This window comes from Elephas maximus, chromosome 4 (assembly GCF_024166365.1).
Source record: "Elephas maximus indicus isolate mEleMax1 chromosome 4, mEleMax1 primary haplotype, whole genome shotgun sequence".
NCBI classification, from domain to species: Eukaryota; Metazoa; Chordata; class Mammalia; order Proboscidea; family Elephantidae; genus Elephas; species Elephas maximus.
In genome coordinates this window covers 116,317,977-116,335,692 of record NC_064822.1, presented here as the reverse complement: position 1 = coordinate 116,335,692, position 17,716 = coordinate 116,317,977, and the positions used below count along the sequence as shown (strand labels likewise).

Below are 17,716 nucleotides of genomic sequence, written 5' to 3'. Positions count from 1 at the left end.
CAGGTGAAGAGAATTCCTCTCACCTTAAAAAAAAAAAAAAGAAAAATTTCTCTTCTTAATAAAAACCACATGACTCCTTAAATCATACCTATACTTGCTTTATTCTGTTGGGCCCCGAATGCTACAATAAGTTTAAATTCCCCAAAGATTTGATGGTCATGGGAGGGGGAAAGGGGAGAGATGGGAAAATGCCACACAGTCCAGCAGGTCTTTCGCAAATATAATAATCCACACATTGACAATCAAATGTGACGTAAGGTTTTTCTTTTTAATTGTACTTTTAGTTGAAGGTTTACAGAACAAACTAGTTTCTCATTAAACAGTTAGTACACATATTGTTTAATGACATTAGTAAACAACCCCGCGACATGTCAACACTCTCCCTTCTCAACCTTGGGTTCCCTATTACCAGTTTTTCTGTCCTCTCCTGCTTTCTAGTCCTTGCCCCTGGGCTGTTGTCTCATTTTCTTTTATGGGCTTGTCTAATCTTTGGCTGAAGGGTGAACCTCGGGAGTGACTTCATTACTGAGCTAAAAGTGGGCTATACTCTCGGGTTTCTCCAGTCTCTGTTAGGCCAGTAAGTCTGGTCTTAATGTGACATAAGTTTTAATAGTCCTTTGTAGAAATTCCAGGTGGCTGGAATGCGATGATCCTCTGATCAGGGTGGGGAGGATAAAGCTTGGTGGTGCATTTAAATAGAATCAGTTAGAGTCTTAGGGGCTATTTGACCTCTTGTACAATTTCTAGACCACTGCTGTCCAACAGAACTTTTAGGGATGATGGAAATGTTCTATATTTGTGCTGTTCAATATGGTAGACACTAGCCCCATGTGTCTACTGAGGACTTGAAATGTGGATAGTGTGACTGAGGACTTGGTTTTTTTTCTTTGCTTTCTTTTTTAATTTTATTTTCAGTGTTATATATTGTAAATGACTTTTTTTGGTCTACGGGTCTATGAACTTAAAACATGTATAGACCCATGTAACCATCCCTATAATCAGAATATAGAACAGAATAACTGAGTTTTTATGTTATTTAATTTTAATTAATATAATAAATAGCCACATGTGGCTAATGACTACCATATTGGACAGCACAGATCTAGACTTCTTTTAGAGCAGAGTTCCTCCTCCCTATATTAAGAGCACTTACTTTATCCCCAAGCAGATTTCCGCCATTGGAAGAGATCTAGGGACAGTAGGGGTTATGATGTTATAAATACTTAAGCCAACACTTTTCTTGAAATACCCTCAGCAAAAACAAATGAGTAAATAAATTACTTAAATTAAAATAAGTAAATGAGGGGGTGGTTGAAAAATAAACAACAGAAAGTTTGATTTTGAAGCTGGGTAAAGGGTATATGAGGTGTCATTGTATTAAAAAAAAAAAAACCTAGACTCCTTATTTTTGTGTGTACTTGAAAAATGCCATAATGAAAACAAAGTTTGAATGCAATATGGTATCCTGCATTGAATCCTGGAACAGGAAAATGACATTAGTGGAAAAACCAGTGAAATCCTAATAAAGTATATGGTTAATAATGGGAGTTCCTAGGTGGTGAAAATGGTTACCACACTTGATTGCTAACTGAAAGACTGGAGGTTCAAGTCTACCCAGAGGCACCTTGGAAGAAAGTCCTGGTGATCTGCTTCTAAAAAAAATCCACCGTTGAAAACCCTATGGAGCACAGTCCTGCTCTGACACACATGAGGTCACCATGAGTTAGAGTCAACTCAGTGGCAGCTGGTTAATTTCAGGTAGTGCTGGACTCCTTTGCACCTAGTTTTTGCTTCTTTCAGTTTTGGCCCTGTGCCCCTAGAGACCTACTCTTCTTCTTTCTTCTTCTTTTGCTCTTAGTTGTTAGGAGCCCCTCCTGAGACGTGAATGAAATGGAGGGATCCTGGACCTCTTTCATTGGCCTGTTGTTCCCTTTGGCTGTCTGACAGAGGCAGATCACAGCACCAGAGGAAACTTTATGACACAATAATATGTGGGAATTTGTATTTAGAAGCCACCAGATCCTTCTTCCCCTAAATTTTGCACTGGAGTTACCCTTAAAAAAAAAACAGATAAAGCTCAATTCCTAGAGTTTTGGTGTAGATTTAGACAGTTACATCATTAGGGTTGGTGTCACCCAGTGTGGTAAGTCATGGTGTCATCCCCTACCATGGACCTCCTCCTGTATCAGACCATTCAGAATCCTTAGTAATGTTTATTATCAATTTTAATCATGGAATAATATGTGATTAATATAGTTGTAAATTGCTTAAATGTAATATTTCTTTAATTGGTGGGATCCGAAACACAGGTATAAAGAAACTAAAGCAAAAAAGATATTTGGATTGTCTTGTTCCTCTGGCTTGTGTTTTCCTCAGAACAATGAAGATCTCCCACAGCCTCTAAGTGCTAGGGTGAGGTGTGTTTAAGGTAATCAGAGTTTCCAAGGGCTGAGATACTTCTTCACTGTTACTCATCTGGTGTTTTTTAGCCCTTGCATTATCCTCAGAGAAAGCACCCTAGGGCTTTCCCCACCTTCCAACCTGAGCACTGCTTCTTTCCAGCAGGCTATTCCCGCTGTTCCACTATGGTGCAAGCTTTGCCACTCCTTTGCTGTGTCTTGCTGTCTCCAGTGGCTGCCTGTCCAAAAAATGTCCAGAATGGGGACCTGATTTTCCAGCCATCTTACACAGAGCTGGGGCCTCTGCCAAACATGCTCTCAGGCCAGGTCCTTCTCACAGATCAGTTGCTGGAATCTCTTCCTCAAAGCCCTCTCTCCTCCCTTCCAGCCCCTTTGCCTGAGTACCTGTCCAGTGTAGCTCTAAGGGTGGCTCTGGAGGAGATTGGCTGCCCAGCTGAGGCCCACCTTCTGCAGTTTTAGCAATTTCAGATGGGAGGAAAGGACACCACTGTAACCCTCATCTGTGAGATTCAAAAGCTCAATGAGGAAGAAAAGATTGACAATGCTGAGCTCGTTCTGACAGATTTGGGGGAACTCCCAGGGGAGCCTGGGTAAACCCAGCACTCAGCTGTCCACTCTGCGGAGTATTTCACAGTGGAGAGTACACCTACTGGGGTAGTTGGTCTCTCATTTACTTCAGATGGTAATTGAGTTTGCTGAAGAGCTATCTCTCATGTTGCTGGTGCCATAGTTCAAATCTCCCTCTGTCAACACCACCAAGAACTTAAAGTATGAGTATTGGGAGAATTTCGAAGAATTAGGCAAAAGGCTGAAGAAGCCCCCAAATTAAGAACCTCTTATTGTCATTGTCTATGGATGATTAGATACAAAATGTTTATTTTTTTTGTAAAAACATTCCACAGCTATACTGAAGGCCTTTATAGGAGTATAGAGTCAGGAGTTTGTTCAGGTATACCTCAGATACGTAATGCCACCTAGGTAATGAGTCTCCTTCCTCAGGGTTGTGTTCAGGAAGGGGACACAGCAGATAGTTAGAAATGATAGAGACAAAGTAGGACAGATATACCTCTTCATTTCATTCCAGTGCTAAAAGACACATGTAACTGGTGTCTCCTCCTAGTAGGTCCCAGCCCCTATTTCTTATCCCATCTTCTCTTTCTTTTTCTTGCTTTCAGTCATCAAATATTGTGTATTTGATAAGTTCTAGGCATGACAGGCAGAGACCCTGGGTGGTACGAACATTAAGGAGCTAGGCTACTAACCGAAAGTTTGGAGGTGGAAGTCCACCCAGAGGCACCTCTGAAGAAGGGCCTGGCGATCTACTTCCAAAAAACCAGCCATTGAAAACCCTATGGGGCACAGTTCTTTTCTGGCACACATGGGGTTTCCACTAGTCAGAGTTGACTCAACAGTAATTGCTTTTTAGGCATGAGAAATATTTTAACTTTTTCTCATTCATCTACTCTGCACTGTCTAAATCCCCCCAGCTAAATGCTGTAGCTTATTTAATTTTTAAGCTGAAAAGAGAATCATAGACATCTAATCTCTCCTGACTCTGGGTCTCCCTGGCTTCTGTTATGAACTAAAGTGGGCATGTGGCAGGGATATGTAGGAAATGCCACAGGACAGGGGTTTCAGTATTGAAGATGAGTATGTGACAAGGGGACAAGGTTTGTGCAACCAGTACAAATGGGCAAATATTTGTAGAGATTACATCCCTAACTGGTCATAGGGGAAAGCAAATATCTCCCCTTCTCACAGGATACACAACTGGGCAGAACAGGACCGAGAAGCAACCAAACCAAACCTACCAGGGCAGTGTCACTTCTCAATGACTGGACCGTGTGGTAATCTGGGGCCCCTATAAGTGGGTGGAGGTCCCCGGGTGATGCAAATGATTAGCACTTGGCTACTACCCTAAAGTTTGGTGGTTCAAACCCACCCAGTGGCACTGTGAAAGAAAGGCCTGGCAATCTGTTTCCATAAAGATTACAGTCAAGAAAACTCTATGGAATCAGGTGGACACTTGAGACTGTGTTGGCATCTCCTGTCTGGAGGGGAGATAGGAGGGTAGAGAGGGTTAGAAACTGGCAAAATTGTCACGAAAGGACAGACTGGAAGGGCTGACTCATTGTGGGAGAGTAAGTGGGAGTATGGAGTAAGGTGTATGTAAGCTTATATGTGACAGACTGACTTGATTTGTAAACGTTCACTTAAAGCTCAATAAAAATTATAAAAAAAAAAAAAAGAAAACTCTATGGAGCAGAGTTCTACTGTGTAACACATGGAGTCGCCATGAGTCGGAATTGACTAGATGGCAAGGGGTTTGACTTTGGGTTTACAAGTGGGTGAAAGTAAAGCAGAGGAAGCCCCTGGTGACCTGAAAATGGGGGAGGCCAGATGGGAACAATTGGGTCCCATTTCCCATTTCCTAGGTCTTTATCTAAAAGGAAGAGAAGCTTGGAGGTGATAGATGAGAGGTCCCCCAAGTCCTAGGTTCCTTTCAGATCACAGCACTTAGGGAAATGTTTTCGGTGTTTTGGGCTTCTTCTCACTCCAGCGTGCTCTGTTCCAGGCATGGGTGGCCTCAGGCTCGTCATGATGCCAGTTGCACTGCTTCTTTGCTACCTCCCGCTGCATGTGGTAGATGCCATTTCATATGGAACCCAGACAAAGGCCTCGATGCGCCTTACCTCCTTGGGATCCCAGCCACCCTCCTCAGACTTCTTGTTCTGCCAGCTACTGCTCCCGAAGTCCCTGCCTGGCTTCACCCACATGGCCCCTCTGCCCAGGTTCCTGATAGGCCTGGCACTGAGGAATGCCCTCGAGGAGGCTGGCTGCCAGACTTATGCCTGGACTGTGGAGCGTCAGCTCTACCGCCTGGGAGGTGTGAAAGCCACACAGCTCCTCAACCGCCATCTCCAAGGGCTCCAGAAAGGCGGAAGCATACAGGGTGAAGCATCAGTGGAGGCCCTAATCTCTGCTGTGCAGCTACTGGCCAGGGAGCAGCCAGGCCCAGACAGAGCCCGGCGCTTCCTCTCCACCGAGGACTGTGAGCAGGAGCAGGAGCAGAGTGTGCAAAGTGTACTCCGCTGGTTGCCGATGGTGGGAACCTACTACAACCTGGGTTCAGCTTTGTACTATGCTGCTCAGAACTGCTTGGAAAAGGCCAAGGAACGAGGCCAAGATGGAGCCATAGACCTGGGTTATGACCTTCTGGTGACCATGGCAGGGCTATCAGGGGGCCCAGCAGGACTGTTGATCAACTCTGCACTTAAGCCTGCAGTGAAGGTTGGGGTTGAGAGGTTGATCCAGTATTACTATGAGAAAGAGACAAACACCCCCCAACCAGAGACTAGAGAAAAGTTTAGTGGGCATCACAGATATGAGTGGTCTGGTGGGTGGACAACAACTATGGCCTCAGAGGTGTCAGAGGTAGTTAAGTTCAGTTTCCCATGGGAGGTGGGGCCCACTCAAGATCCATTACTTAGACGCTGAGGCTGGGAGTCTTGGGCTATAAGAAGGTTGTAGACACAGAAGAAAGGGGCCCTGGTGGGGCAATGATAACTAAAAGGTTGGCGGTTGTAACTCACCCAGTGGCTCGTGGGATCTGCTTTCCTAAAGATTACAGCCAAGAAAACCCTCTGGGGCAGTTCTACTCTATCACATGGGGGTCACTGTGAGTCAAGAATCAACTGGAAGGCACACAACAACAAACAGAAGGAATAAATCTAATATTCTGACAATTTCTATGTGTGTGATCAAATTCTAAATATCGGGTTCATTATTCAGGAGGAAGGCAGTGCTGTAAAATGTAGGAATCAAAAAGTTTGGAATTTGGAGTCTAAGGATTTGGCTTTGGATCCAGATTCCACATGTTTGTGCTTCTGTCATCACTGACAAGCAACGTCTTTTTCGAAGCTCAGTTTTTCAATCTCTAAAATGGAGATAATGATTCTCACCTCGATTGGTTGCCGTGGAAGTGAGAAGTGGTACAATGAATCTAAAGTGCTTAGCAAGGCACCCTCAGTAAAAGGGTAACCCGTTGCCATCAAGTCGATTCGGGCTGTCTCCTCGTGACTCTAGAGGACAGAGGGTTTGCAAAGAGTGGCGGTGGATTCAAACTGCCGACCTTTTGGCTGGCAGCCTGAACTCTTAACCACTGTGCCACCAGGACTCCAACCTCTAAACACCGAAATTCCGGTCCCACCTCTTTGTACCCAGCCCTTAAAGCCCCCAGGGTCCTGGGCCAGTCTCGCTTCCGCGGCCGGGACTCAGATTCTCGGAAATCAGCTGTTTCGGGCTATTCCATTAATTGGATTCCTTCCCTCCGCGGGTACGGGGCGGGGCTTACTCGAGCTTTCCCCCCAATCGCGGGAGCTGAAGGTGTGGTTTCGGTTCCCACAGAGGGGGCGGAGTTGTGGCGGCACCAATGAGCTCGCAGCCTAGGGGAGCCAAGGATGGGCTTGGTTGAGTGGCAGCTAGGGTCCTGGTGCCCGGCTGGGAATCGCGAGTTCCGGGTTCAGCCGCCCACCGAAGCCCGCTAAGCAGGGTTGGACCGAAGCTGACGACTGGGCGGGAGGTCCTGGTGCAGAGCTCGCTCTGGGGACGGGGGGCCTCGACAACAGCCACCGGTGGGAGCGGGGACTGCGACCCCAATCAGGTACCGGCTCTGAGAGGGCGGGAGGGGATGGGGGCACGGATTCCTCCCTGCGAAGGGAGAGAAGCCATGGGGGTTACACACTGGAGGGGGCAGCTTCTGTCCCGAGGTTGAAAGAGGAGCCGTCACTTGCTCTGCCCTGTATTTCCCGCTCTTGTCCAGCCTAGCTCCCAAACCCTAGTGCCCCCCTCCTGCAATTCTCCTGCAGCCTCCGAGGCCCAGAACCTGGCATTATTGCATAAGTTCACTGTCTCAGCCAACGCTTTTACCTTCTGATCTGCATTATTATTTTTTGTGTGCATCATTTTTGATTCTCACAAAAAAAAAGTACAAAAGTGCATACGGTTTATCCTTATTTGTTACGTAAAAAGTATAAGGCACAGAAAGGCGAAATGATTTGCCTAAGGCCACAAAGAAAATTCCGTTCCTTTTAGAAAAACTTATTGAGCATAAATATGTGCCTAAGAGAGTGAGAGATATTGGAGGAAAAGTAAAATGTTAACAGCCCTTCACCTCACAATGTTTGCGGTCCATATGGGGAGACCAGGTTTTCTTTCATAATTAGTTTACTGGCTGCCTTGCTCTTTTAATTTCAGCTGATTACTTCCTTGAGAACTGAAAACTCTTCATATTTTCTTTCTTAAAAGTAATGCAGGTACATAGTTTAAAAAGCCAAGCACTTGGTGAACATAACTGATGTCACCGAATTGTACACAAAAAGTTGTTAAAATGGCAATTTTTTTGTTATGTATATTTTACCACAGTCAAATTAATAAAAAAAAAAAAGTCAAGCACTGCTAAAAGGGTTAAAATGAAAAATAGGAGCCCCTGCTCAGTCCCTCCCCTTCCCTGTACCTATTTACAAGGTAGAATGGCAGCTGATTCATGCTGGTGGAGGAGAATCTCTCCCATCTCAAACATTTTTCCTTGCCTTGTAATAAAATCATATGACTTTTTAGATCACAGATGGGCTTGCTTTATTCTATTTTGTTAGGCTTAGGCTGCAACAAGAATAAGTTGTAGTTCACCAAAAAGACATCAGATGCAGTGGACAGGAAAAGGTGGGAAGAAAGATGTACGACCCAGCCTGCTTGGTGACAGAAAAAGCCAGTTTTTAGTGAAATTTCTGGGTTATTCACAAAGTTGATAATTCACGTTGAGAATCGGAGATTAACAGAGGTCGTAGAAGGTTTTTAGATTGAAAACATTATGCTGAGTGAAGTAAATCAGTCAGAAAAGGACAAATACTTATCCCACTTATTTGAAATAGCTAGAACAGGCTAATGTACAGAGACCAAGCATCTGTCAGTTTGTTGTTGTACTGTAGGGGCTTGTGTGTTGTTGTAATGCTGGAAGCTATGCCACTGGTATTCAAATACCATCAGGGTTGCCCATAGCATACAGGTTTCAGCTGAGCTTCCAGGCTTAAGACAGACTAGGAAGAAGGACTGGTTGTCTACTTCTGAAAAGAGTTAGCGAGTGAAAACCTTATAAATAGCAGCAGAACATTGTCTGATACAGTGCTGAAAGATGAGCCCCCAGGGTTGGAAAACAATCAAAAGACGACTGGAAAAGAGCCGCCTCCTCAAACTAGAGTCATCCTTAATGACATGAATGGAGTCAAGCTTTCTGGACCTTCATTTGCTGACTCAAAATGAGAAGAAACAGCTGCAAACATTCGTTAATAATCAGAACGTGGAATGTACAAAGTATGAATCTGGGAAAATTGGAAATTGTCAAAAATGGAATGGAATGTATAAACATTGATATCCTAGGCATTAGTGAGCTGAAATGGACTGGCATGCCCGTTTTGAGTTGGACAATCATATAGTCTACTATGCTGTGAATGGCGACTTTAAGAGGAATGGTGTTGCATTCATAGTCAAAAAGAACATTTCAAGACCTATGCTGAAGTACAGCACTATCAATGATAATATCCATATACCTACAAGGAAGATCAGTTAACACGACTAATATTCAAATTTATGCACCAGCCACCAAGGCCAAAGATGAAGAAATTGAAGATTTTTACCATCTTCTGCAGTCTGAAATTGATCGAACATGCAATCAGGATGCGTTGATAATTACTGGTGATTGAAAAGCAAAAGTTGGAAACAAAGAAGAAGGATTGGTAGTTGGAAAATAGGGCCTTGGTGGTAGAAACAACACACTGGAGATTGCATGATAGAATTTTGCAAGACCAATGACTTCTTCATTGCAAATACCTTCTTTCACCAACATAAATGGCGACTATACATGTGGACCTTGCTGGGTGGAATACACAGGGATCAAATTGAGTACATCTGTGGAATGAGACGATGGAAAAGCTCAATATCCTCAGTTAGAACAAGGCCAGGGTTGACTGCGGAACAGACCATCAATTGCTCCTATGCAAGTTCAAGTTGAAGCTGAAGAAAATTAGAACAAGTCCATAAGAGCCAAAGTATGACCTTGAGTATATCCCACCTAAATTTAGTGACCTTTCTAAGGATAGATTTGACATGTTGAACACTAATGATCAAAGACCAGACAATTTGTGGAATGACATCAAGGACATCATACATGAAGAAACCAAGAGGTCATTAAAAAGACAGGAAAGAAAGAAAAGACCAAAAAGGATGTCAGAAGAGATGCTGAAATTGGCTCCTGAGTGTCCAGTAGCTAAAACAAACAGAAGAAGTGATGAGGAGCTGAACAGGAGATTTCAAAGGGCATCTCGAGAAGACAAAGTATTATAATGACATGCGCAAAGACCCGAAGTTAGAAAACCAAAAGGGAAGAACATGCTCGGCGTTTCTCAAGTTGAAATAACTGAAGAAACAATTCAAGCCTTGAGTTGCAATATTGAAAGAGTCTATGGGGAAAATATTAAATAATGCAGGAAGCATCAAAAGAAGTTGGAAAGAATACACAGAGTCACTATACCAAAAAGAATTGGTTGACATTCAGCCATTTCAGGAGGTAGCATATGATCAGGAACTGATGGTACTGAAGGAAGAGGTCCCAGCTGTACTGAAGGTATTAGCGAAAAACAAATCTTCAGGAATTGACAAAATACCAATTGAGATGTTTCAACAAACGGATGCAGGGCTGGAAGTGCTCACTCATCTATGCCAAGAAATTTGGAAGACAGCTCCCTGGCCAACTAACTGGAAGAGATCCCTGTTTATGCCTATTCCAAAGAAAAGTGATCCAATGGAATGAGGAAATTATCAAACAATATCATTAATATCACACACAAGTAAAGATTTGCTGAAGATCATTCAAAAGTGGCTGCAGCAGTATATCGACAGGGAACTGCCAGAAAGTCAAGTTGGATTCAGAAGAGGGCGTGGAATGAGGGATATCATTGCTGATATCAGATGGATCATGGCTGAAAGCAGAGAAGACCAAAAATATGTTTACCTGCATTTTATTGACTCTGCAGAGGCATTTGACTATGTGGATCATAACAAATTATGGATAACACTGTGAAGAATGGGAATTCCAGAACACTTAATTATGCGCATGTGGAACCTGTACATAGATCAAGAGGCAGTCGTTTGGACAGAACAAGGGGATACTTGTGGTTTAAAGTCAGGAAAGGTGTACGTCAGGGTTGTATCATTTTACCATACTTATTCAATCTGTATGCTGAGCAAATAATGTGAGAAACTGGACTGTGTAATGAAGAACATGGCATTAGGATTGGAAGAAGACTCATTAATAACCTGCATTATGCAGATAACACAACCTTGCTTGCTGAAACTGAAAAGGACTTGAAGCATTTACTGATGAAGATCAAAGACTACACCCTTCAGTATGGATTACACCTCAACATAAAGAAAACAAAAATCCTCACAACTGGACCAGTGAGCAACATCATGATAAATGGGGAAAAGATTGATGTCAAGGATTTCATTTTACTTGAATCCACAATCAACACTCATGGAAGCAGCAGTCAAGAAATCAAATGACACATTACACTGGGCAAATCAGCTGTAAAAGACCTCTTTAAAGTGTTAAAACGCAAATATGTCACTTTGAGGACTCAGGCGCGCGGGTGACCCAAGCCATGATGTTTTCATTTGCCTCATATGCATGTGAAAGCTGGACAATAAATAAGAAAGATAAAGGAGAATTGATACCTTTGATTTATGGTGTTGGTGAAGAATATTGAATATACCACGGAGTGCCAAAAGAAGGAACAAATCTGTTGTGGAAGAAGTACAGCCAGAATGCTCCTTAGACGCAAGGATGGCGAGACTTCATCTCACATACTTTGGACATGTTATCAGGAGGGATCAGTCCCTGGAGAAGGACTTCATGCTTGGTAAAGTAGAAGGTCAGGGAAAAAGAGGAAGACCCTCAATGAGATGGTTTGACAGAGTGGCTGCAACAGTGGGCTCAAGCATAACAATGATTGTGAATATGGTGCAGGACTGGGTAGTGTTTTGTTCTGTTGTACATAGGGTCACTGTGAGTCAGAACTGACTCGACGGCACCTAACAACAACAACAGCATAGAGACCAAAGGTTATTAGTGGTTACCAGGTGTAAGAAAACCAAACCCACTGCCATTGAGTCGAATCCCACTCATAGTGACCCTGTAAAACAGAGTAGACTGCCCCGTAGGGTCTCCAAGGTTGTAAATCTTCACAGAAGCCAATTACCACATCTTTCTTTTTATGGCGTGGCTGGTAGGTTGGAATCACTGACTTCTTGGTTAGCAGCCAAGCACTTTAACCACTATGCTACCAGGGCTCCTCCCAGGGCAGGAGGGAGAGGGAAAGGGGGAATCATTGTTTAGGCAGCATTGAGTATCTGTTAATGGTGATGGAAATTTTGGTAACAGGTATGGATGATGGTCACTGAATCGTACATGTAAAAAATGTCGAGTTGGCAAATGTGTTACATATATATTTTCCCACAATTAAAAAAAGTATTTTTAGAAATTGCAAGTGGTTTGAGTGAGACTGATGCTGTGGTCAGGGCAGGGAGGAGGGGCATGAAGATGCGTTAAAATAGAGTCAGGCACAGCCTTAGGGACTGAGTGACCTCTTGTATGGTAGACAGACATCTTCTAGAATGAAACTCTCCCTTTCTACACAGAGGGCAGTTTATAGGGCAGACTTTCCTTATCTCCAAGGAAATTTTAGTGCCTAAAAAAGCTTTGGGGGGGGGCCAAGATGGCTGACTAGGTAGACGCTACCTCGGATCCCTCTTGCAACAAAGACTTGGAAAAACAAGTGAATCGATCACATACATGACAATCTACGAACCCTGACCAACAAACACAGATTTAAAGAGTTGACCTGAGTGACAGAGACCGTGAACGAACAACTACGGGGAAGCAGTGACTGTTTTCGGAGCCTGGAGTCAGCGTCCCAGTCAGGTAACCTTGGCGCCGGGCTTTGGACTGGGCGCAGGGGAGCTGAGCACAACATCCTGTGACGGCACAAACACGGGGCACAACCCTACCCCCCTGAACTGACCTCGGGAGGGGGCCCAGCCAGTCAGCGCGGGCGGGGGGGCGACGCGGCTGGCGGGAGGGGAAGTCGCCGGGAGGCAGCGACTGTTTTTGGAGCCGGGAGTGCAGCGTCCCAGCCGGGGAACCTTGGCGTGGGGCTTTGGACCGGCAGCAGAGGAACTGATTGCGGCTTCTGAGACAGCTCAAGCACGGGACAGGGGCCTGACCCTCGGGGGCAATCTCTACCCAGCCAGCGCACACAGGCAACGCGCCCCTCCGGAATCTCAGATAAAACAATCATCCCAAGCAAGATAAGTAACTATGTCTATATTCCGGGGTGCTACTCTCTCCTGTTTTTCTGAACCCGCCCCCCCCTTCCTAGGCGGCTTCATTAACATTGGAATTTCCTGAGCCAGAGGGAGAACTGCTCCGCGCTTTTTCTTTTCTTTTTTTTTTTGGTCTTTTCCTAACCCATTCTTCTGGCCTGAGAGAAGCAACCACAAAAAACCCAGGGACCAAAAATCCTTCCCTAATTGGACTAAAAACACAGAACCAGCTCCAGCCAAGCATAAGTGATCCACAGTCTCGGGCTTTCATCCCTACAGGGAACAAGGTGGCTATTATAATGCAAAGGCATTTCTGGTAGGGATCTGACTGCATTTTTTTTAAGTGGATTTACTGGAAAGACAAGTTTCCCAGGTCTGATATCTGTGCGTATTCAACAGAGCCCTCACTGACCCACAACAGGGAACTGAGGGCTGAAGCTCCCCCCAGACCACCTAGCCTCCTGCCTTAGGGGTCTAAGGAGGGTGACACCTACCAATCTGTAGAGGTACTTGCCCTGGGGGCCTAAGGTACAGCTGCAGAGCCCACCCACCAAGGTGCTTTAGGAATAGAGACACACCTACCTCACTGACACTTGGGGAAAGCCTGTCAGCATCCTGCCCCCTCTGGAGTGTGAACCCCAGCTGCTACTAGAATCTGGTGCACACAACTATCACCACTACTTCTCAAGGTGGATAGGCGACAGGGTGCATCACACACTTGATGACCCAAAATCAGATTCTACTCAAGAATAGTGAATGGACTCAGGCATATATATCTGGTAACAGCCCAAACCAGCTGGTAATAGGTCATAAGTAAGTCAAGGGCTACAACAATTAAGACAGCACAATCTAGTAGCCCATCCACGTATATTGAAAGAAAACAAAACAAGATAAGACTCAGTGAGCAAATATAGAATAAATTACTACAATATCTTAGTGATGGCTCGGAGTCAGTGTCGATATCAAACCACATAAAGAAACAGACCATGACTGCTTCTACAACCCCCCAAACAAAAGAATCAAAATCTTTCCCAAATGAAGATACAATCCTGGAATTATCAGATACAGAATATAAAAAACTAATTTACAGAATGCTTCAAGACATCAGGGATGACCTCAGAAATGAAATAAGGCAATCTGCAGAAAAAGCCAAGGAACACACTGATAAAACAGTTGAAGAACTCAAAAAGATTATTCAAGAACATAGTGGAAAAATTAATAAGTTGCAAGAATCCATAGAGAGACAGCATTCAGAAATCCAAAAGGTTAACAATAAAATTACAGAATTAGACAATGCAATAGGAAGTCAGAGGAGCAGACTCGAGCAATTAGAATGCAGAGTGGGAAATCTGGAGGACCAGGGAATTAACACCAACATAGCTGAAAAAAAATCAGATAAAAGAATTAAAAAAAATGAAGAAACCCTAAGAATCATGTGGGACTCTATCAAGAAGGATAACTTGCATGGGACTGGAGTCCCAGAACAGGGAGGGAGGACAGAAAACACAGAATAGTTGAAGATCTGCTGACAGAAAACTTCCCTGACATCATGAAAGACAAAAGGATATCTATCCAAGATGCCCATCGAACCCCATTTAAGATTGATCCAAAAAGAAAAACACCAAGACATATTATCATCAAACTTGCCAAAACCAAAGATAAAGAGAAAATTTTAAAAGCAGCCAGGGATAAAAGAAAGGTTTCCTACAAGGGAGAATCAATAAGAATAAGTTCAGACTACTCAGCAGAAACCATGCAGGCAAAAAGGCAATGGGATGACATATACAGAGCATTGAAGGAGAAAAACTGCCAGCCAAGGATCATATATCCAGCAAAACTCTCTCTGAAATATGAAGGCGAAATTAAGATATTTACAGATAAACACAAGTTTAGAGGATTTGCAAAAACCAAACCAAAGCTACAAGAAATACTAAAGGAAATTGTTTGGTCAGAAAACCAATAATATCAGATACCAGCACAACACAAGATCACAGAACAGAACATCCTGATATCAACTCAAATAGGGAAATCACAAAAACAAATTAAGATTAATTAAAAAAAAAATGCTCAAAACAGGGAATCGTTGAAGTCAATATGTAAAAGATCACAATAATCAAAAAGAGGGACTAAATACAGGTGGCATAGAACTGTCATATGGAGAGGGATGCAAGGCGATATAGGACAATACAAGTTAGGTTTTTACTTAGAAAAATAGGGGTAAATAATAAGGTAACCACAAAGAGGTATAACAACTCCATAACTCAAAATAAAAACCAAGAAAAACATAAAGTCAAATACTATGAAAATGAGGAACACACAATTTACAAAGAAAAACATCTCAGCACAAAAAAGTAAGTGGAAAAATGAAATTGTCAACCACACACATAAAAAGCATCAAAATGACAACACTAAACACATAAAAAAAAAAAAAAAAAACACATACTTATCTATAATTACGCTGAATGTAAATGGACTAAATGCACCAATAAAGAGACAGAGAGTCTCAGACTGGATAAAGAAACACGATCCGTCTATACGCTGCCTACAAGAGACACACCTTAGACTTAGAGACACAAACAAACTAAAACTCAAAGGATGGAAAAAAATATATCAAGCAAACAATAAGCAAAAAAGAGCAGGAGTAGCAATATTAATTTCTGACAAAATAGACTTTAAACTTAAATCCACCACAAAGGATAAAGAAGGACGCTACATAATGATAAAAGGGACAATTGCCCAGGAAGATATAACCATATTAAGTATTTATGCACCCAATGACAGGGCTGTAAGATACATAAATCAAATTTTAACAGAACTGAAAAGTGAGATAGACACCTCCACAGTTATAGTAGGAGACTTCAACACACCACTTTCGGAGAAGGACAGGACATCCAGTAAGAAGCTCAATAGAGACACGGAAGACCTAATTACAACAATCAACCAACTTGACCTCATTGACTTATACAGAACTCTCCACCCAACTGCTGCAAAGTATACTTTTTTTCTAGCACACATGGAACATTCTCTAGAATAGACCACATATTAGGTCATAAAACAAACCTTTGCAGAATCTAAAACATCGAAATATTACAAAGCATCTTCTCAGACCACAAGGCCATAAAAGTGGAAATCAATAACAGAAAAATTAGGGAAAAGAAATCAAATACTTGGAAACTGAACAATACCCTCCTGAAAAAAGACTGGGTTATAGAAGACATTAAGGAGGCATTAAGGAAATTCATAGAATGCAACAAGAATGAAAATACTTCCTATCAAAACCTCTGGGACACAGCAAAAGCAGTGCTCAGAGGCCAATTTTTATCGATAAATGCACACATACAAAAAGAAGAAAGAGCCAAAATCAGAGAACTGTCCCTACAACTTGAACAAATAGAAAGTGAGCAACAAAAGAATCCATCAGGCACCAGAAGAAAACAAATAATAAAAATTAGAGCTGAACTAAATGAATTAGAGAACAGAAAAACAATTGAAAGAATTAACAAAGCCAAAAGCTGGTTCTTTGAAAAAATTAATAAAATTGATAAACCATTGGCCAGACTGACTAAAGAAATACAGGAAAGGAAACAAATAACCTGAATAAGAAACGAGATGGGCCACATCACAACAGACCCAACTGAAATTAAAAGAATCATATCAGATTATTATGAAAAATTGTACTCTAGCAAATTTGCAAACGTAGAAGAAATGGATGAATTCCTGGAAAAACACTACCTACCTAAACTAACACAATCAGAAGTAGAACAACTAAATAGACCCATAACAAAAAAAGAGATTGAAACGGTAATCAAAAAACTCCCAACAAAAAAAAAAAACCCTGGCCTGGATGGCTTTACTGCAGAGTTCTACCAAACTTTCAGAGAAGAGTTAACACCACTACTACTAAAGGTATTTCAAAGCATCAAAAATGACGGAATACTACCTAACTCATTCTATGAAGCCACCATTTCCCTGATACCAAAACCAGGTAACGACATCACAAAAAAAGAAAATTACAGACCTATATCCCTCATGAACATAGATGCAAAAATCCTGAACAAAATTCTAGCCAATAGAATTCAACAACATATCAAAAAATTAATCCACCATGACCAAGTGGGATTTATACCAGGTATGCAAGGCTGGTTTAATATTAGAAAAACCATTAATGTAATCCACCATATAAATAAAACAAAAGACAAAAACCACATGATCTTATCAATTGATGCAGAAAAGGCATTTGACAAAGTCCAACACCCATTTATGATAAAAACTCTCACCAAAATAGGAATTGAAGGAAGATTCCTCAACATAATAAAGGGCATCTATACAAAGCGAACAGCCAACATCACTCTAAATGGAGAGAGCCTGAAAGCATTTCCCTTGAGAACGGGAACCAGACAAGGATGCCTTTATCACCGCTCTTATTCAACGTTGTGCTAGAGGTCCTAGCCAGAGCAATTAGGCTAGACAAAGAAATAAAGGGCATCCGGATTGGCAAGGAGGAAATAAAATTATCTCTATTTGCAGATGACATGATCTTATACACAGAAAACCCTAAGGAATCCTCCAGAAAACTACTGAAACTAATAGAAGAGTTTGGCAGAGTCTCAGGTTATAAGATAAACATACAAAAATCACTTGGATTCCTCTACATCAACAAAAAGAACATCGAAGAGGAAATAACCAAATCAATACCATTCACAGTAGCCCCCAAGAAGATAAAATACTTAGGAATAAATCTTACCAAAGATGTAAAAGACCTATACAAAGAAAACTACAAAGTACTACTACAAGAAACTAAAAAGGACCTACTTAAGTGGAAAAACATACCTTGCTCATGGATAGGAAGACTTAACATAGTA

At 42.3% G+C, this 17,716-nt stretch overlaps 2 protein-coding genes across 5 annotated transcripts in view; both read left to right on the top strand.

Moving 5' to 3' along the window:
• The first annotated feature begins 4,997 nt into the window (after positions 1-4,997).
• APOF (apolipoprotein F) lies at positions 4,998-7,356 on the top strand. Its single transcript, XM_049884958.1, has 4 exons — positions 4,998-5,817; positions 6,645-6,806; positions 6,947-7,083; positions 7,243-7,356. Exons 1-4 carry the CDS (start codon positions 4,998-5,000, stop codon positions 7,354-7,356), a joined length of 1,233 nt encoding a protein of 410 aa, XP_049740915.1.
• STAT2 (signal transducer and activator of transcription 2) overlaps positions 6,881-17,716 on the top strand; it is a 30,802-nt gene continuing 19,966 nt past the window's right edge. For all 4 annotated transcript variants that reach the window (XR_007517228.1, XR_007517229.1, XR_007517230.1 and 1 more), the window contains exon 1: positions 6,881-7,083. The gene's annotated coding sequence lies outside the window, so the exon portion shown is untranslated. The remainder of the gene's footprint in view (positions 7,084-17,716) is intronic.